Consider the following 17,195-nt stretch of genomic DNA (forward strand, 5'->3'; position numbering starts at 1 on the left):
TTTACTTTTTAAAATCCTAAATAGTGAATAAAACTGTATAGGAATTGTTATTGCACGACACTGCCACTTACTGGCCACGTACATGAGAATGGATATAATTACATCAGATTTACCAGAGTATGTTTTTAAGATGAATTTCAAACAAAGTTAAGGACGTTCAATAGAGCTAAGTACTTACGTACTGAGCATTCTGAGTGCGGAAGTGCACTACCAGTACCCGGATGTTTCACTCAAAACGGTCTAAATGGTGCGTGAGCAGTGATGTCCATTTACCCATTCATCCATCCATTTTCTACCGCTTGTCCCTTTTTGGGGTTAGTTATTTATAATCCATACTACAATACAATCAATCAATACTAACCAGCCGGAAACATAGGTGGATTCGCAATGACAGTAAAGTATTGGGGACAGAAGCACACTAAGAACTTTAGTACACGGTTTACTTAATGTATTTATTGAAGTGTAGAACTTATAGTATTCCATTTGAAACAGAGCTCTTCTTGCAGAACAGCACGGATGTCCAAAGTGCGGCCCGTAGCAAATTATTTAACGGCCCGTGGCACAATTGTTAGCATTGCTAGCTTTTTTGCAAATTTTGCAGGAATACACCTCAGCGTCAATTATTTTTTTACTTGACAAACGATGCCTGTTAGCTTGCCAACTTTTTTTTTTAGCTAATTTTGTAGGTATACACTTCAGTCATATTTTGGTACTTGATTAAAGTTAAAGTGCCAATGATTGTCACACACACACTAGGTGTGGCGAAATTATTCTCGGCATTTGACCCATCACCCTTGATGACCCCCTGGGAGGTGAGAGGAGCAGTGAGCAGCAGCGGTGGCCACACCCGGGAATCATCTTGGTGATTTAACCCCCAATTCCAATGATGCGTGCTAACATTAGCAGGCTAGCATTTTAAACAAATTACACACCTCAGAGTAATATATTTTGCTACTTCACGCAGGTTACAGTTAGCATTTTAGCATGCTAACATCAGCATGCTATTTTTTTTAGCTCATTTAACAGGTATACGCCTCAGTTTCATGTATTTTCAGTAATGCTAACTGTAAGCATGCTATTGTTAGCATGTCAACATAATACTGTTAGCATGCTCACTTTATTTTTTGTAATTTGATGCTGTCTGGCCAGCGTGCTGTTAGCATTTCAGTTCCGCTTTTGGTTCTTTAGTATTCACACATAATCTCTACTGAAATTATATTTTCTAGTTATTTGAAGAAAAAAAATCTATATATTGAACCATTTTTGGAGGTGAAACTTCCGAAATGCCCCCCAAATCTTTATGATTTGTCAGTCTGTGGCTCTCTATGGAAAAATCTTGGGGGGTACCATTAAGCGACACATCAACATTACAAAGTCTTATACTGTATCTGAAAGTGTTCTTTATTTTGTCTGGCTGCGGATGTATGGTCAATCCTTAAAAAAACAAACACAAAAAACTACGACACATGTAACAGGTCCAGTGACATCATTAAATACATCACCATGGCTGATTAAAAATAATAATAAATAGGAGCATTTTGTTTAATATTTGAGGAAACAGCTACAAAATACCAAATGTGAGGATGTCAGATTTCTATCTACGGGAGGTTTTACTCGAGCTTTAAAACCAGTTTCAACCTTTGGAAACCAGTACCATTTCCTCAGCAATGCAGTGCCCATCTTTAAAAAAACAACAACAAAAAAACTTTAAGGCACGGTTGGGATGTTTGTGAACATTGGTAATGTGCATCATTAGTAACGAATATACACTGCAACTTTTACACTTCTCTGAAAAAAAATATCACGTCTTAGCAGGAGCAAATTCAGTGTTCCAAAGATCATGGTAGGATCATTATAACAGCGGGAAGAGCTGACCAAAAAAGTAGAAACCATCAATTGGTAACATGAATGAATAGGGCCAGACATGACAGGTAAATAATAAACATAAATCATAACATGATATACTGGATTACAAGTGAGGAAAGTGTAAGCGAACACTCCCTTATTCTGTTATTGGTTTCCTCCCTAAAGTTGAGTTAAGATTAAAGGGGGGGGGAAAGTCAGGGAACCAAGAGCAGCTCAAATGACAATCTTGCATGTGCACTTGTTGCACTTTTGCTTTAAATGCGGATTATTCTATAAAAGCTTGTGCCGTCATTCCCGTGTATTTACACAGCATGTCCTCTTCCAGTCTGCTCATGCCTTCCCTGCATTAACTACGTAACGAGGGAAATCCACATTTCTGTCCTCAATGCTGACGTGGAGGCATACACCGCTGCATGCAAAAGCTTAATGTCCGTAGCAAGCAAGTGGGAAATATCCATCAGACTGTTGAAGAGACAGAGGCGGAGGAGTCTTTGCACACATTAAAACAAATCCAGAGGTTATCTGTGACTTTTGTAATACAAATATTGTAGAAAACCAACACGGTGTCACAGACAGTTCCTCTGGAAAAGACTCTGGAAAAATAAGTAATATAGAAATGTAAAAAAAAAAAAAAAAAGTTTCCCATGGCAGACTATTTCTCCATGTCCAGCGATGAGAAACCACAAAAATTCATCTCATGAGAAGCCTGAGGAGTCGGCCGAGCCGCGGGGCTGGAGGCCGGGCGTAGTGTTCGTGGTGCTTTTGGCGTTGGTGTGGAGGCTGAAGGCCTTCAGGGGTGTGCTGCAGGCCTGAGCTTGGGGGAAGCGCTGGTGGTACCGGTCCAGCCGCAGGTATTTCACTGTCACCAGCTTACCTGGCAACACAAAATTAAAACCATGTCACAGAGAAATTACTTAATCAAACAAATAATTAATTAAGCTCCTCAACCACATTGGCCAGCAATCATTGTGATAACATATAAATCATAAATCAATAGCCCAAATCCCCCCAAAATGGCACCAGCAAACCAAAATGGCTGACTGCATGTGCCTCTTACATATGGCCTTCCATGATTTTTGTGCCTCCTTACAGAAGCCACATTCCGCTAGAAGACACATGCTTGCAAAATGTGTTAAGTTTTCAATAATAATGACCTAAACACTAAAGCTCTTTATATTTAATTAATAGCTTAGCATATCTTGACAGTACATACCTACTCAGTGGCCTAGTGGTTAGAGTGTCCGTCCTGAGATCGGTAGGTTGGGAGTTCAAATCCCGGCCGAGTCATACCAAAGACTATAAAAATGGGACCCATTACCTCCCTGCTTGGCACTCAGCATCAAGGGTTGGAATTGGGGGTTAAATCACCAAAATGATTCCCGGGCGCAGCCACCGCTGCTGCCCACTGCTCCCCTCACCTCCCAGGGGGTGATCAAGGGTGATGGGTCAAATGCAGAGAATCATTTCGCCACACCTAGTGTGTGTGTGACAATCATTGGTACTTTAACTTTAACTTTATACGCGCTGTGGACATAACCAAAACTGAAAAAGACACTAGCCATTGCTTCCACATTTACTTGTGACCACAATTAAGGATATAAGGCAGTGTTTTCCACAGATAGGCAATCTATTTGTCGCAGTCCGGGCGTTACCAGGGGTGGTGGGGGTGTGGCCAGGGCAGTGTCAATGTCATTATATAATTTGCAAAATTGGCTACAATACTTATATATATTTTTAAGAATATAAAATAAAAGTATATACTGTATTTAAATATTAAGCCAAACTGTGTTAATACCAAGATATATTTTTTCTTGTTACAATACATTGTTTGCTGTATTTCTCAATTGTTGCTGCTCATTTTATTGCTACAATGCAACACTTTGTACATCACTGGTTTATTCATAATATTTTTAATAAGAAAAACACTGTGGAAAGGGACTTGACGAGTTGGTTGACATCAACAGGTTGTCAACTAAAACAGGGCTGACTTAAAGGGGAACTGCACATTTATGTAAGTTTGCCTATAATTCACAATTCTTATGAGAGACAGGAACACTTCTTTTTTAAAAATGCATTCTAACTCGTAAACAAAAGTCTGCTTACAATAGAAACACTGGGAGCCATGATATCATTGCATCTATTTCGACCATAAAACCCAACAACCATCCAAAAAGCACCAACAATACTACATTTACATTTCGTGAACTGAATATTAGCGATATGGTTATAAGCGTTGAAGACCTACAAATAGCAGCAGCATATTGATCAGAGGGAGGCAACTTCCCTATGCTGCTGTCCATCACCTGGTGAGCTGCTTTCTCTAAGCTTTTTAGATTAGAAATCATGTCTCTCACCTTGATAGCAAAATGTTGTAGATATAAACTAAGAAGTTGGTACACTCTGAAAGCCAACTTAGACCCGGAAATGGCGAAGAAGACCCGAAAAGACAATTCGTTCCACCCCCATTTTTTCTTTGAGAGGATTATGAGTTACTTTATCTAAGACAGACAGCAGACATTGTACAGTATGTGATGTTTTATTATGTTTGCTACGATGAAGTCTGCAGTTAGTAGTAATCAATGGAGGTTGTGTGTGGAAAAAGAAATAGCTGTAACGTGATGTAAAATTAATGAGCTGCCGTATGCTGAAAATGAGCAAAATACATAAATTATACAAGTGATTATGAATGTGCGTGTCACTACATTATATATATATATACATACAGCATTTATATAAAACCTTGATGGAGGTGTTTGAATGTTTTTAAGCGCTTTATAGGCGGAATAGAGTGACTCCCATTGGCTGCATTGTAAGCGGACTTTTGTTCGCATTTATTTACCAGTTAGAATGCATAAAAAAAGAAAAAACACATGTGTTTTTGTCTTAAATAAGGATTGCAAATGATAGGAACATTTCCTAAAAAGTGCAGTTCCACTTCAAGCTGGTTCCACTAAATATGTAATGTTCCCTGTTCACATGAGAACACTGTGGGGAATTGGAGTTGCTTGCAGACAGCTTAAAAACACAAAGAAACATACCGTGGCGCTCCTCGGTGAAACAAAAGGTAAATGTTCAGGTACATGTATGAGATTTAGAGATGTTTTCAAGTGCAGACTTGTGTTAATAATGAGTCACCTACCATCAAACCAAGAGCCATGAAGTGCCTTGAAGGCTTTCCCTGAGTGTTCTGCAGAGAGGCACTTCACGTAGACACAGCCCTGGAGAGAGAGCAGGAGAAAACCCAGTTGTCAAAACCAGGCAAGTAAGCACCCTTTCAGGAAAACTGACGAAAAAAGAGGAAGATTTCTTTCGGCACAAAGTTCTGCCACCTGGCCCGAAAGAAAATTTTGAAAATAAAGTTTTCCTGCTATTGGGTGCATTTATACTTTATATTTTACCTTCAGATTTATTCTCATCTACCAAACTCTTGTGGCTGTCTTTTTACACTTGCATATCCCATGCAATGTACCATAACATTTTTTTAGTAAATAATTTACTAACACTATTATTAGGGCTGTCATTCTTTGGGCACCACACGATTCGATTCTCAGAGTTAACAATTCGATTTAGAATTGTTTCTCGATTCAAAACGATTCTCTATTCAAAATGAATCGTTTTTTAATAACATCGGATGACAGTTCCATGATTAACTACATTCCTCCATAAATTGGATAAAGCTCTGATAAATGTATATGATGACAGTTCTGTGATTAACTACATTCCTCCATAAAATAGATAAAAGCTTTGATAAATGTATGTTTCTTAAAAAAAACTTGATTTTCCATCCATCCATCCATCCATCTTCTTCCGCTTATCCGAGGTCGGGTCGCGGGGGCAGCAGCCTAAGCAGGGAAGCCCAGACTTCCCTCTCCCCAGCCACTTCGTCCAGCTCTTCCTGTGGGACCCCGAGGCGTTCCCAGGCCAGTCGGGAGACATAGTCTTCCCAACGTTTCCTGGGTCTTCCCCGCGGCCTCCTACCGGTCGGACGTGCCCTAAACACCTCCCTAGGGAGGCGTTCGGGTGGCATCCTGACCAGATGCCCGAACCACCTCATCTGGCTCCTCTCGATGTGGAGGAGCAGCGGCTTTACTTTGAGCTCCTCCCGGATGGCAGAGCTTCTCACCCTATCTCTAAGGGAGAGCCCCGCCACCCGGCGGAGGAAACTCATTTCGGCCGCTTGTACCCGTGATCTTGTCCTTTCGGTCATAACCCAAAACTCATGACCATAGGTGAGGATGGGAACGTAGATCGACCGGTAAATTGAGAGCTTTGCCTTCCGGCTCAGCTCCTTCTTCACCACAACGGATCGATACAGCGTCCGCATTACTGAAGACGCCGCACCGATCCGCCTGTCGATCTCACGATCCACTCTTCCCTCACTCGTGAACAAGACTCCGAGGTACTTGAACTCCTCCACTTGGGGCAAGATCTCCTCCCCAACCCGGAGATGGCACTCCACCCTTGATTTTGTTTAATAAAATTCTACCCAAACATTTAATAAAGTCAAATAGAAATAAGGCAACAAGAGAAGTATCTAACACTTCTCTTTTCTAAAGTAAATCTGTACAGCATATATGGGCATCTATATCAACAACATGATTTGCCTGAGTGGCTGGACAGGACAGATTTATATATATATATATATATATATATATATATATATATATATATATATATATATATATATATATATATATATAAATAAAACAAATATAAATATATATTAATCTTTTTTATTTTATTTTTCTAAATCAATGTTTGATTTCTTCGAATCGATTAAGAATAGTTGAGTAAGAATCGCGATCCTTTGAATTTTTTTGTTTTGACAACCCTAATTATTATTTAAAAAAATCTAATGTAAAATTCTACAACATGCATGCAAAGAACTCTGAAAACATTTTCCATTAGGCAACGCTACCCTGCAGCCACGCCCCCTCGAGTAAGATACTTCCGGTGTTGCGACCTCTGTTACATTAGTCACGTCAAAAATACAGGTAAAAGCCAGTAAATTAGAATATTTTGAAAAACTTGATTTATTTCAGTAATTGCATTCAAAAGGTGTAACTTGTACATTATATTTATTCATTGCACACAGACTGATGCATTCAAATGTTTATTTCATTTAATTTTGATGATTTGAAGTGGCAACAAATGAAAATCCAAAATTCCGTGTGTCACAAAATTAGAATATTACTTAAGGCTAATACAAAAAAGGGATTTTTAGAAATGTTGGCCAACTGAAAAGTATGAAAATGAAAAATATGAGCATGTACAATACTCAATACTTGGTTGGAGCTCCTTTTGCCTCAATTACTGCGTTAATGCGGCGTGGCATGGAGTCGATGAGTTTCTGGCACTGCTCAGGTGTTATGAGAGCCCAGGTTGCTCTGATAGTGGCCTTCAACTCTTCTGCGTTTTTGGGTCTGGCATTCTGCATCTTCCTTTTCACAATACCCCACAGATTTTCTATGGGGCTAAGGTCAGGGGAGTTGGCGGGCCAATTTAGAACAGAAATACCATGGTCCGTAAACCAGGCACGGGTAGATTTTGCGCTGTGTGCAGGCGCCAAGTCCTGTTGGAACTTGAAATCTCCATCTCCATAGAGCAGGTCAGCAGCAGGAAGCATGAAGTGCTCTAAAACTTGCTGGTAGACGGCTGCGTTGACCCTGGATCTCAGGAAACAGAGTGGACCGACACCAGCAGATGACATGGCACCCCAAACCATCACCCAACCATGCAAATTTTGCATTTCCTTTGGAAATCGAGGTCCCAGAGTCTGGAGGAAGACAGGAGAGGCACAGGATCCACGTTGCCTGAAGTCTAGTGTAAAGTTTCCACCATCAGTGATGGTTTGGGGTGCCATGTCATCTGCTGGTGTCGGTCCACTCTGTTTCCTGAGATCCAGGGTCAACGCAGCAGTCTACCAGCAAGTTTTAGAGCACTTCATGCTTCCTGCTGCTGACCTGCTCTATGGAGATGGAGATTTCAAGTTCCAACAGGACTTGGCGCCTGCACACAGCGCAAAATCTACCTGTGCCTGGTTTACGGACCATGGTATTTCTGTTCTAAATTGGCCCGCCAACTCCCCTGACCTTAGCCCCATAGAAAATCTGTGGGGTATTGTGAAAAGGAAGATGCAGAATGCCAGACCCAAAAACGCAGAAGAGTTGAAGGCCACTATCAGAGCAACCTGGGCTCTCATAACACCTGAGCAGTGCCAGAAACTCATCGACTCCATGCCACGCCGCATTAACGCAGTAATTGAGGCAAAAGGAGCTCCAACCAAGTATTGAGTATTGTACATGCTCATATTTTTCATTTTCATACTTTTCAGTTGGCCAACATTTCTAAAAATCCCTTTTTTGTATTAGCCTTAAGTAATATTCTAATTTTGTGACACACGGAATTTTGGATTTTCATTTGTTGCCACTTCAAATCATCAAAATTAAATGAAATAAACATTTGAATGCATCAGTCTGTGTGCAATGAATAAATATAATGTACAAGTTACACCTTTTGAATGCAATTACTGAAATAAATCAAGTTTTTCAAAATATTCAAATTTATTGGCTTTTACCTGTATACCTTCTCGCTGGCCACAGATAAATAGTCTATAAGAATAATGGTTGGGAACTAATAGTGTTTAGATTGTAATCATCCAATAATGATTAGCAGCGAAGTAGCAAGCCGTCAAAGTTGTGGCTCGGTGGGCGAATGCAGGCGACAACAAGTAAGTTATCAAGATGATGCAAACTAGCAAGCTTGTTTTGGCGCCCCTGATCGTCTCCTTGTCCTGCAATTCAGGGTGACGTTTAGGCAAAAGGAACAGCGAGTACCTACGGCTGAGACGAGCGTTAAACAAATTTTGTTTAGATCCTATTTTTTTCCCATCCATCCATTTTTACCGCTTTTATATGTTAAAAACGTGGAAGTGATATTTTGACGCGAAAATTTTTGTTTATAAACACAGATTTCCGTATTTTTGGAGCCATTTTACATGCCTGCAAATCACTGCAGCCTGAGTCATTTACAGCAAGTAAGTGCTGTTACTGTGCATGAATACCTCTCGCGAGTTCTTGTCGACCGCAATGTGGACGATGCCCTTGTTATCGCTGCACTTCTCCAGAATGGCCTCGTGGATGGCTAGATCCCAGTTGTCTCCAACCTCCCTGATGACACGCAAACAAGTTATGGGTTGAAAGGAAGAGGAAAATAAAGCACAAAAAGCAGATACTCACATGACCGGGTCAAACATGTTCCTGATCTTTAGACACGGGGTCAGGCTGTTTGGAGGAGAATTCCTGCGGTCTAGAGGGAAGGCTGAGAAGCAGAAAAAGAAGATGAAACCGCCAAATAAAAACACAGCACAGGGAGTGTTAAAGGTTGGGTACCTTTTCCCTGCCAGACTTTGGAGGGAATCGAGCTGGTCTTGTCACAATTTTGAGATGGGTGGATCCACCTCCAGACAAGATAGTCAGCCCCCCCAATAATCTGAGTCTCTGTTCGGATTCTAGACTCGTTTGCAGACAGAAAGCTCACAGAACGCTCCCAAATCCTCTTCATTTTCTTCCTGTAAAGGCAACATATTCCAGCAAGAGCCGCATAGTCAAAAACTGGAGGGCCACTTTGCTACATTTAGAAAATGTAAGCGGCTGAAAACCAAGCCAATGTAGGTTAGTACATGCTAAAATACCTGAAAAAAACATTTTAGCTTTGTGTTATAGAGGACAAAGCAAATCAGTCTAATATTGGGGCCCGCAATTTGGACCCCACTGCTTTTGCCTTTGATTAAATTGATTAATTGGATCTGACTTCTGTTTAGTAATTGACTTTTTGAAAATGTGATTATTAAATGGTTTTTTTAATCATCTCTGTTTTGGCAGTGATCGTACTTACCGTTCCTGAGGTTGGATGAGTGAGTCTCTGACATGGGGTATGGGCAAGTAGGGCTGAAAGTCTTGGTTCTCTTGGCATGCCTCACTATGGCTCCTCAGCACATCTGAACATCACACAGTTAAGATTTAATCAGCGCCAAAACACAATTCAGACGATGACACAATTAATTAAACTACAGCGGAACTTGATTAAGCTGACGCCCTTTGGATTGGCTGACTCATGTCGACATAACCAAAAGTAGCTATTGCTTGAGCATTGCTCTACAGTTACAGTTCTGCGTTTGTGAGTTGGCAGGAATTGGGCAGACAATCGACGTGCCGAAACAAGCACGTACACCCGCACATCTTTGCTGACTGTAGTGTGATCGTGCATTTGGGGTGCAAACAAAGATGTTTGTAGTGGGGGTGTGTCTGTTAGGGGCGATTTGGCTCAATCAACAAGCTGATACAAACACACGCATGTGCCCAGCGTAGCTTACTGTTGCGGGTGTCCCGATCCGATGTTGGTATCGGATATTGGTTTGATACCAGCAAAAAAACATTGGCTTGCATCTTAACTTCTAGCAGAAGACTCAGATACAAACAGTCCTGCAGCAGGATTAATGGTGCGACGCTCGACAGCCAGTTAACAGCTAGATGTTCTCCAATAAACAGATGGTTGGTCTTGTATTTTAGTGAAGACATTTACAAAGGCAAGGCTACTAGAAGCTATACAACAGTTCAGCTCATGAATGTCTTAAATAGAAGGATATAACAGTGTAAAACATGACATTTGTCAACATAAACAAGTATGAAGTAATCATAGTTGCATATTACTAACAGATACAAGGTCTAGAGTTTAGAGTATCCTTTCCACAACATTCAACTCACGGCGTGAGCTTAATTTAATTAATCATTGTGGCCACGAGGGGTCGCCCAAAACTAATTAACACCCCACTTCAAAATTCAAAGACAACATAAATCCATTCCAGACATTTAAAAATAAATATAGTAGTTTTTTCAAACCTACCGTTGTACTTGATCAGACCTTTTCTAACATTTCCCACACAACATAATAAAAGTATGTGGGATTTGTGCTGCAATATCAGTCCATTATACTGTTGGTCTTGTATTGAAAGTAAAAAGGTTGCATCGGGACACTCCTTCTCAACTGACTGTATTGCAATTGCTTCTCTATTGTTACATTTTACAAACTATGATAATAGAGAGTAGGGCTGCAGCTATTGATTATTTTAGTAAACAGGTAATCTATTGATTCATTTGTTCAATTAATAGTGTCAGCTGCGTTTGACAGAGCTAACAATTCCCTATGTTGTCTGTCTTTTAGTTTGAAATAATTGCAAAACTTTTGACAGCTTCTGTTTGTTTCTGGTTATTTTCAATTTTTCCCCCCTGTCGTCCTTCTTTGAGCCGTCTCTTTTTATCGACACTCGGCAGCACCGCTCATGTAAACTCTATCTTATAAATTTTTATTAAACTAATTTAACGGCGCATCAGAGAACAAAATACAAATCAATGTTTTTTTCTAATCAAATTAATCCATGAATCCTTGCAGCCCTATTAAATTAAAAAAAATTAGTCCACCAAGTCACAACAAAAACGTATCATTCAATTAATGTGATCGCTTCTCTGCAAGCAATAGAGAGCTGATGATAAATTGTAAACACCACCATGTAGAGAGAGAAATAACATCCTGTCATAAAAATAAGACATACAATAAAGCTATTACGTGTGTTTAAAAAAAGAACAATATATGTGAAGCTTTACATAAAAGTAAAGTTGGGGCAATACAGACGAAATAAATTATATATATTTGGCTGACGATAGCGCTTTTAATACTATCCTTATACTGTGATAATGCATGTAGATGACACATTGTAGCTGTGTCCCTCAAATTTGAAAGCAACAAGCAAACAAATGCCTCCTCAACGAACTATAGCATTCTTTCTTGTAAGCGGCTAATGTCCCTCCACTGTGCATAGCCACTTTTTAGGTCAGCAATCCTCGCCTATATGGCGGCAAATAAACAAGTATTATTATTACCAGAAGACGAGAAGTTGCTAAATATGCTACACTAGACACTGTAAGAAGTAGAGGTGGGAATCTTTGGGCACTTCACAATTAAATTACCATTACGGTTCAGGAGTTACGATTTGAATAAAAATGTATTATTGATTCAGCTTTAATTCATGTTTACTGATACAGGTTTAGATTTCTTTTTGTTTCACTAAATACCGGTAAGCGTTTATCATTTGCAACTTTAAAAAAAACGATTTATTTACAATAAGAAACAGTTAAATTAATTCCCACATTTATCAAATTAACGTAAATGTGTGCAACACTGCACCATAAGTGCTCGATAATAAAAGAGCTGGTCGGATCTCTTGGTGAGTTGGCTCGCTGAAGTTAGACAAATTTTAGAAATATCTGCATTACCGGTACATTATTTACAAAAATACATTGATTATTGACGTTTACTAATCGATTCTATAACGAATTACGATGCATCTAAAAATCGATAATTTCCCCCACCTCTAGTAAGAGGATATGCTAACCGCAAACTAGAGCTCTTGAAAGTAAACGAGCAGATCGATACAAAAATCGATAGTAACGATACCAAGTATACTGTTGAGCAGGGGTGTCAAACCGGTTTAATCCGACAAGCAGAGTTGCCTAAGTATAAAAATGAGCTGCAATTTTTCATGAAAGAAACTGCTGTTGTAAACAAATCCACTGGATAACACAATAGCAATTATGTTAGGCAAGCACACAATTTATAGCAGGGATGTAACGATATCAAATCTCATGGTACGATATTAACACAGTATTAAGGCCACGGTACGATATTATTGTGGTATATGTCCCCAAATTTGAAAAAATGTGTAAAATTAATTGTCAGAAATGTTTAGGATGAACACACTTACTGTAATTGAACACAAACATAATGTTAAAACGTTAAACGTCATATTCATTACTGCAAACATAATGTTTTCAGTGCAAATAATTGTGTAGAAATATCCACTGTTTCAAGCAAATCCATCCCTCCAGTTTCTACCCTTTGTCCATCTCAGGGCTGTGGGGGTGGCTGGAGCCTATCCCAGCTGCATTTAATAAATAATAATGAAGTATTTAAGTTATATTATTACGCCGTCATGCTGTGTTTTTGTCTGATTAAATTGTGATCAAAAATGTAATCAGTAAATGATTTTCAAAACTTTAAGTATCACCATTGGTATGACCAATAATGCGTGTACTACAGTAGATAGAAACATGCTACAACAGAAAGCAACTGGATGTTAACAGTAAATTAACAAGTGGATCAATAATAGTTTTGAGAAAATAACCAGGAATTACAAAATATGTTACCACATATGTCGGCAACCAAATTAGGGGCCTGTGTAACCAATTTAATGGTCCTATTATCATTTATGTACCAAATAATATATATGGTTATCCCAGGAGGCTGAAATATTTATCGCAAAATAGATTTTAGGCCATATCGCCCAACCCTATATGAAAGATATACTTAAATTACTTCTGTTGTGATCCATCACCATATATAGAAAATAAAAAATTAACTTGACCTCCCCCTCAATATAATAGTAGGAGAAAACACATAATTGATATCTCATAACTAAGAAGCAGGGTGCTTTTCTATGAGTTGCACCTCTCCTTGTATGCAAGAGTCAACAGCCTGAACATGAGGTATTTCTTACCAATTATCCTCTCCACCATGTGGTACATTTGCCTGGTTTCCTCCTCCTCTTTCCTCCAGTGATACTTGACGTAGCAGACCAGACCCCACACACTGCCAATTACTGCAGACAGACGAGCACCCACATGATTCGCAGGTTGAAACATGACTAATAAAATGCACATTCCACTTGAATACTTCAGAAATAATAAGTAGAGGTGTAGGAGACGGTGACGTTAATCTTACCAGCCACAAAGAGGAATACTCTGCTGATGACTGTGAGGAAAGCTCGGCGGAAGCGACATGTGAATGGCATCTGTGGATGTGTCGACTCCAGACGAGAGATTTCTGACACATCAATAATGGGCTCATCAACTGCCTGCCCGATCAGCCTGAAGACATATGAAGAGAAATTATTGTGTGCCAAAAAAAAAATCCTCATCGGCATGAAAATGTCTAATATGCAATACCTTATCCCAACATCTTGGTTTGTCCGGATGATCCATTCAAGTGACGAGTAGATTAAGTCTTCAAACTCCTCATTCTGAGTCTAGCAATAAATACACCAATTATTTAATGTGCACACACACTGTATGTCATGATGAACCCTTAAAAGGTGGCAATTGATTTTACAATAGCAGCGCAGGGGTTACATTGAAAAGCTTAGAAACAGAGAAACAGAAAATAAATATACTTTACAGTACAACCCATTTAAGTCTGTCCTGTTTATATCAACAACCCGTCAATATTGACCAATTCATGAAGTTCGGGTCCATCATGTTCTTCTTATTACTAAAAAGTGCCTGCTTAAGTCAACATCGACATACATGGTTGACCTCTTTTATAGACATAATTTGAGTTACAATTCCGTTAGGTAAGAGCATAAAATATTGTATGAAAACAAACAACCATAAGTTCAAAAATCCTTTATCATCGGCCATTCTCCTAATGTATCTGGCCATATACAAATGAGTAATAAATGTGCAAGCACTGGTTAATTTTGGTTTTGATTATCTCCATGACCAATTACAGTGCATCAGGAAAGTATTCTCAGCACTTCACTTTTTCCACATTTTGTTATGTTACATTTACAACCTTATTCCGAAATGGAATACATTCATTTTTGTCCTCAACATTCTACACACAAACTTTTTAGACATTTTTGCAAATGTATTAAAAAAAATAAAAAAATAAGAAGGTAAGTATTTAAAGCCTTTGCCATTAAGCTCAAAAGATAGGTCAGGGGCATCCTGTTTAAACTGATCATCCTTGAGATGTTCCTACAGCTTAATTGGAGTCCACCTGTGGTAAATTCCATTGGTTAGACATGATTTAGAAAGGCACAAACCTGTCAATAAGTATTCAGACCCCTTAAATTTGTTTACTGTTTCATTGCAGCCATTTGCTGAAATTAAAAAAGTTAAGTTCTCATTAATGTACACTCAGCACCCCATCTTGACAGAAAAAATTGAAATGTAGAGGTTTTTGCTCATTTATTAAAAAAGAAAAAAAGAAATATCATACAGCCATAGGTATTCAGACCCTTTGCTCAGTATTGAGTAGAGGTTCCCTTTTAAGCTAGTACTGCCATGAGTCTTGAAAATGATGCAACAAGATGTTCACACCTGGATTTGGGGATCCTCTGCCATTCTTCCATGCAGATCCTCTCCAGTTCTGTCAGGTTGGATGGAGAACATTGGTGGACAGCCATTTTAAGGTCTCTCCAGAGATGCCTAATAGGGTTTAGGTCAGGGCTCCGGCTGGGCCAGTCAAGAATGGTCACAGAGTTGTTCCGAGGCCAATCCTTTATTTTGGCTGTGTGCGTGTCTTGTTGGAAAGTAAACCTTTGGCCCTGTCTGAGGTGCTGAGCACTCTGGGAGAGGTTTTCTTCCAGGATATTTCTGTACTTGGCCGCATTCATATTTTCTTTAATTGCAACCAGTCGTCCTGTCGCTGCAGCTGAAAAACACCTCCATAGCAGGATGCCACCACCACCACGTTTCACCGTTGGGGTTGTATTGGGCAGATGAGCAGTGCCTGGTTTCCACAAATACCGCTAAGAATTAACGCATAAAAGTTCAATCCTGGTCTCATCAGAACAGAAAATCTTATTTCTCATAGTCTGGGAGTCCATGTGAATTTGGCAAACTCTATGTGGGCTTTCATATCGCTTGCACTGAGGAGAGGCTTATGTTGGGCCACTCTGCCACAAAGCTCAGGCTGGTGGAGAGCTGCATTGATAGTTGACTTTAAGGAACTTTCTCCCATCCCCCTTCTGCATCTCTGGAGCTCAGCCGCAGTGATATTTGGGTTCTTCTTTACCTCTCTCACCAAGGCTCTTCTCCCACGATTGCTCAGTTTGGCTGGACGGCAAGGTCTAGAAAGAGTTGTGGTCGTCCCAAACTTCTTCCATTTAAGGATTATGGAGGCCACTGTGCTCCCAGGAACCTTGAGTGCCGCATAAATTATTTTTTAACCGTGGCCAGATCGGTGCCTTGCCACAATTCTGTCCTTGAGCAGTTCCTTCAACCTCATGATTCTCATTTGACATGCACTGTGAGCTGTAAGTTGTTACATGGACAGGTGTGTACCTTTCCTAATCAAGTCCAATCAGTTTAATTAAACACACATTGACTTCAATATAGGAGCAGAACCATTTCAAGGGGGAAAAGAAGAAATTGAGAGCATGTGAGTTAAATATGAGTGTCAAAGCAAAGGGTCTGAATACTTATGACCATGTGATATTTCAGTTTTTCTATAATAAATTTGCTAAATTATTTACATTTCTGTTTTTTTTCTGTCATGATTGGTTGCCGAGTGTACGTTAATGAGAAATGTTTGACTTTAGCAAATGGCTTTAATGAAACAAAGAGTTGACAATTTAGAGGGGTCTGAATACTTTCCGTACCCACTGTAAAGGTCCCACACTTGCATGGCAGAGCACAAACCAAGAATTAAGTCAAAAGAATTGTCTGTGGTATTCTGACACAGGATTGTTTCGAGGTACAAATCTGGGAGGGGTACAGAAAATACCTGCTGCCTTGAAGGTCCCAATGAGCACAGTGATCTCCATTGTTCGTAAATGAAAAAAGTTTGGAACCACCAGAACTCTTCCTCGAGCTGGCTGGCCGTCTAAAGTGAGCAATCGGGGGAAAGGGGCCCTAGTCAGGGAGGTGACCAAGAACCCGATGATTACTCTGTCAGAGCTACAGGATTCCTCTGTGGAGAGAGGAGAACCTTCCAGAAGGACAACAATCTCTGCAGCAATAAACCAATCAGGCTTGTGTGGTATAGAGGCGAGATGGAAACTTCTGTTGTAAAGGTTTGCCAACATGCACCTGAAAGACTCTCAAACCATGAGAAACAAAAGTCTCTGGTCTGATGAGACGATTAAACTCTTTGACATGAATGCCAGCCATCATGTTTGGAAGAAATCAGGCACTGCTCATCACCAGGCCAATACCATCCCTACAGTAAAATATGATGGTGGCAGCATCATCCTGTGGGGATGTTTTTCAGCTGCAGGAAGTGGAAGACTAGTCAGGATAGAGGGAAAGATGAATGCAACAATGTACAGATAAATCCTAGATGAAAACCTGCTCAAGAGAGCTCTTGAACTCCAACTGGGGCAACAAGTTATCTTTCAGCAGGACAACAACCTTAAGCACACAGCCAAGATATCAAAGGAATTGCTTTAGGACAACTCTATAAATGTCCTTGTCTAGAAATGAATCCGATAG

The 17,195-nt window shown here is 39.8% G+C and overlaps 1 protein-coding gene across 1 annotated transcript in view; it reads right to left on the reverse strand.

Annotated features, from left to right (window-relative positions):
* Nucleotides 1–1,375: 1,375 nt before the first annotated feature.
* Nucleotides 1,376–17,195, reverse strand: part of lemd3 (LEM domain containing 3) — a 33,419-nt gene continuing 17,599 nt past the window's right edge. Inside the window, exons 5-13 of the mRNA XM_061960673.2 lie at nt 13,926–14,005; nt 13,702–13,847; nt 13,478–13,579; nt 9,763–9,865; nt 9,258–9,436; nt 9,105–9,186; nt 8,930–9,035; nt 5,006–5,084; nt 1,376–2,740 (exon numbers count right to left, since the gene is read on the reverse strand). Coding sequence (XP_061816657.1) covers nt 2,562–2,740; nt 5,006–5,084; nt 8,930–9,035; nt 9,105–9,186; nt 9,258–9,436; nt 9,763–9,865; nt 13,478–13,579; nt 13,702–13,847; nt 13,926–14,005 — 1,056 coding nt within the window. The 3' untranslated portion in view covers nt 1,376–2,561. The remainder of the gene's footprint in view (nt 2,741–5,005; nt 5,085–8,929; nt 9,036–9,104; nt 9,187–9,257; nt 9,437–9,762; nt 9,866–13,477; nt 13,580–13,701; nt 13,848–13,925; nt 14,006–17,195) is intronic.

This window comes from Nerophis lumbriciformis, linkage group LG05, assembly GCF_033978685.3.
Source record: "Nerophis lumbriciformis linkage group LG05, RoL_Nlum_v2.1, whole genome shotgun sequence".
Taxonomy (NCBI): Eukaryota; Metazoa; Chordata; class Actinopteri; order Syngnathiformes; family Syngnathidae; genus Nerophis; species Nerophis lumbriciformis.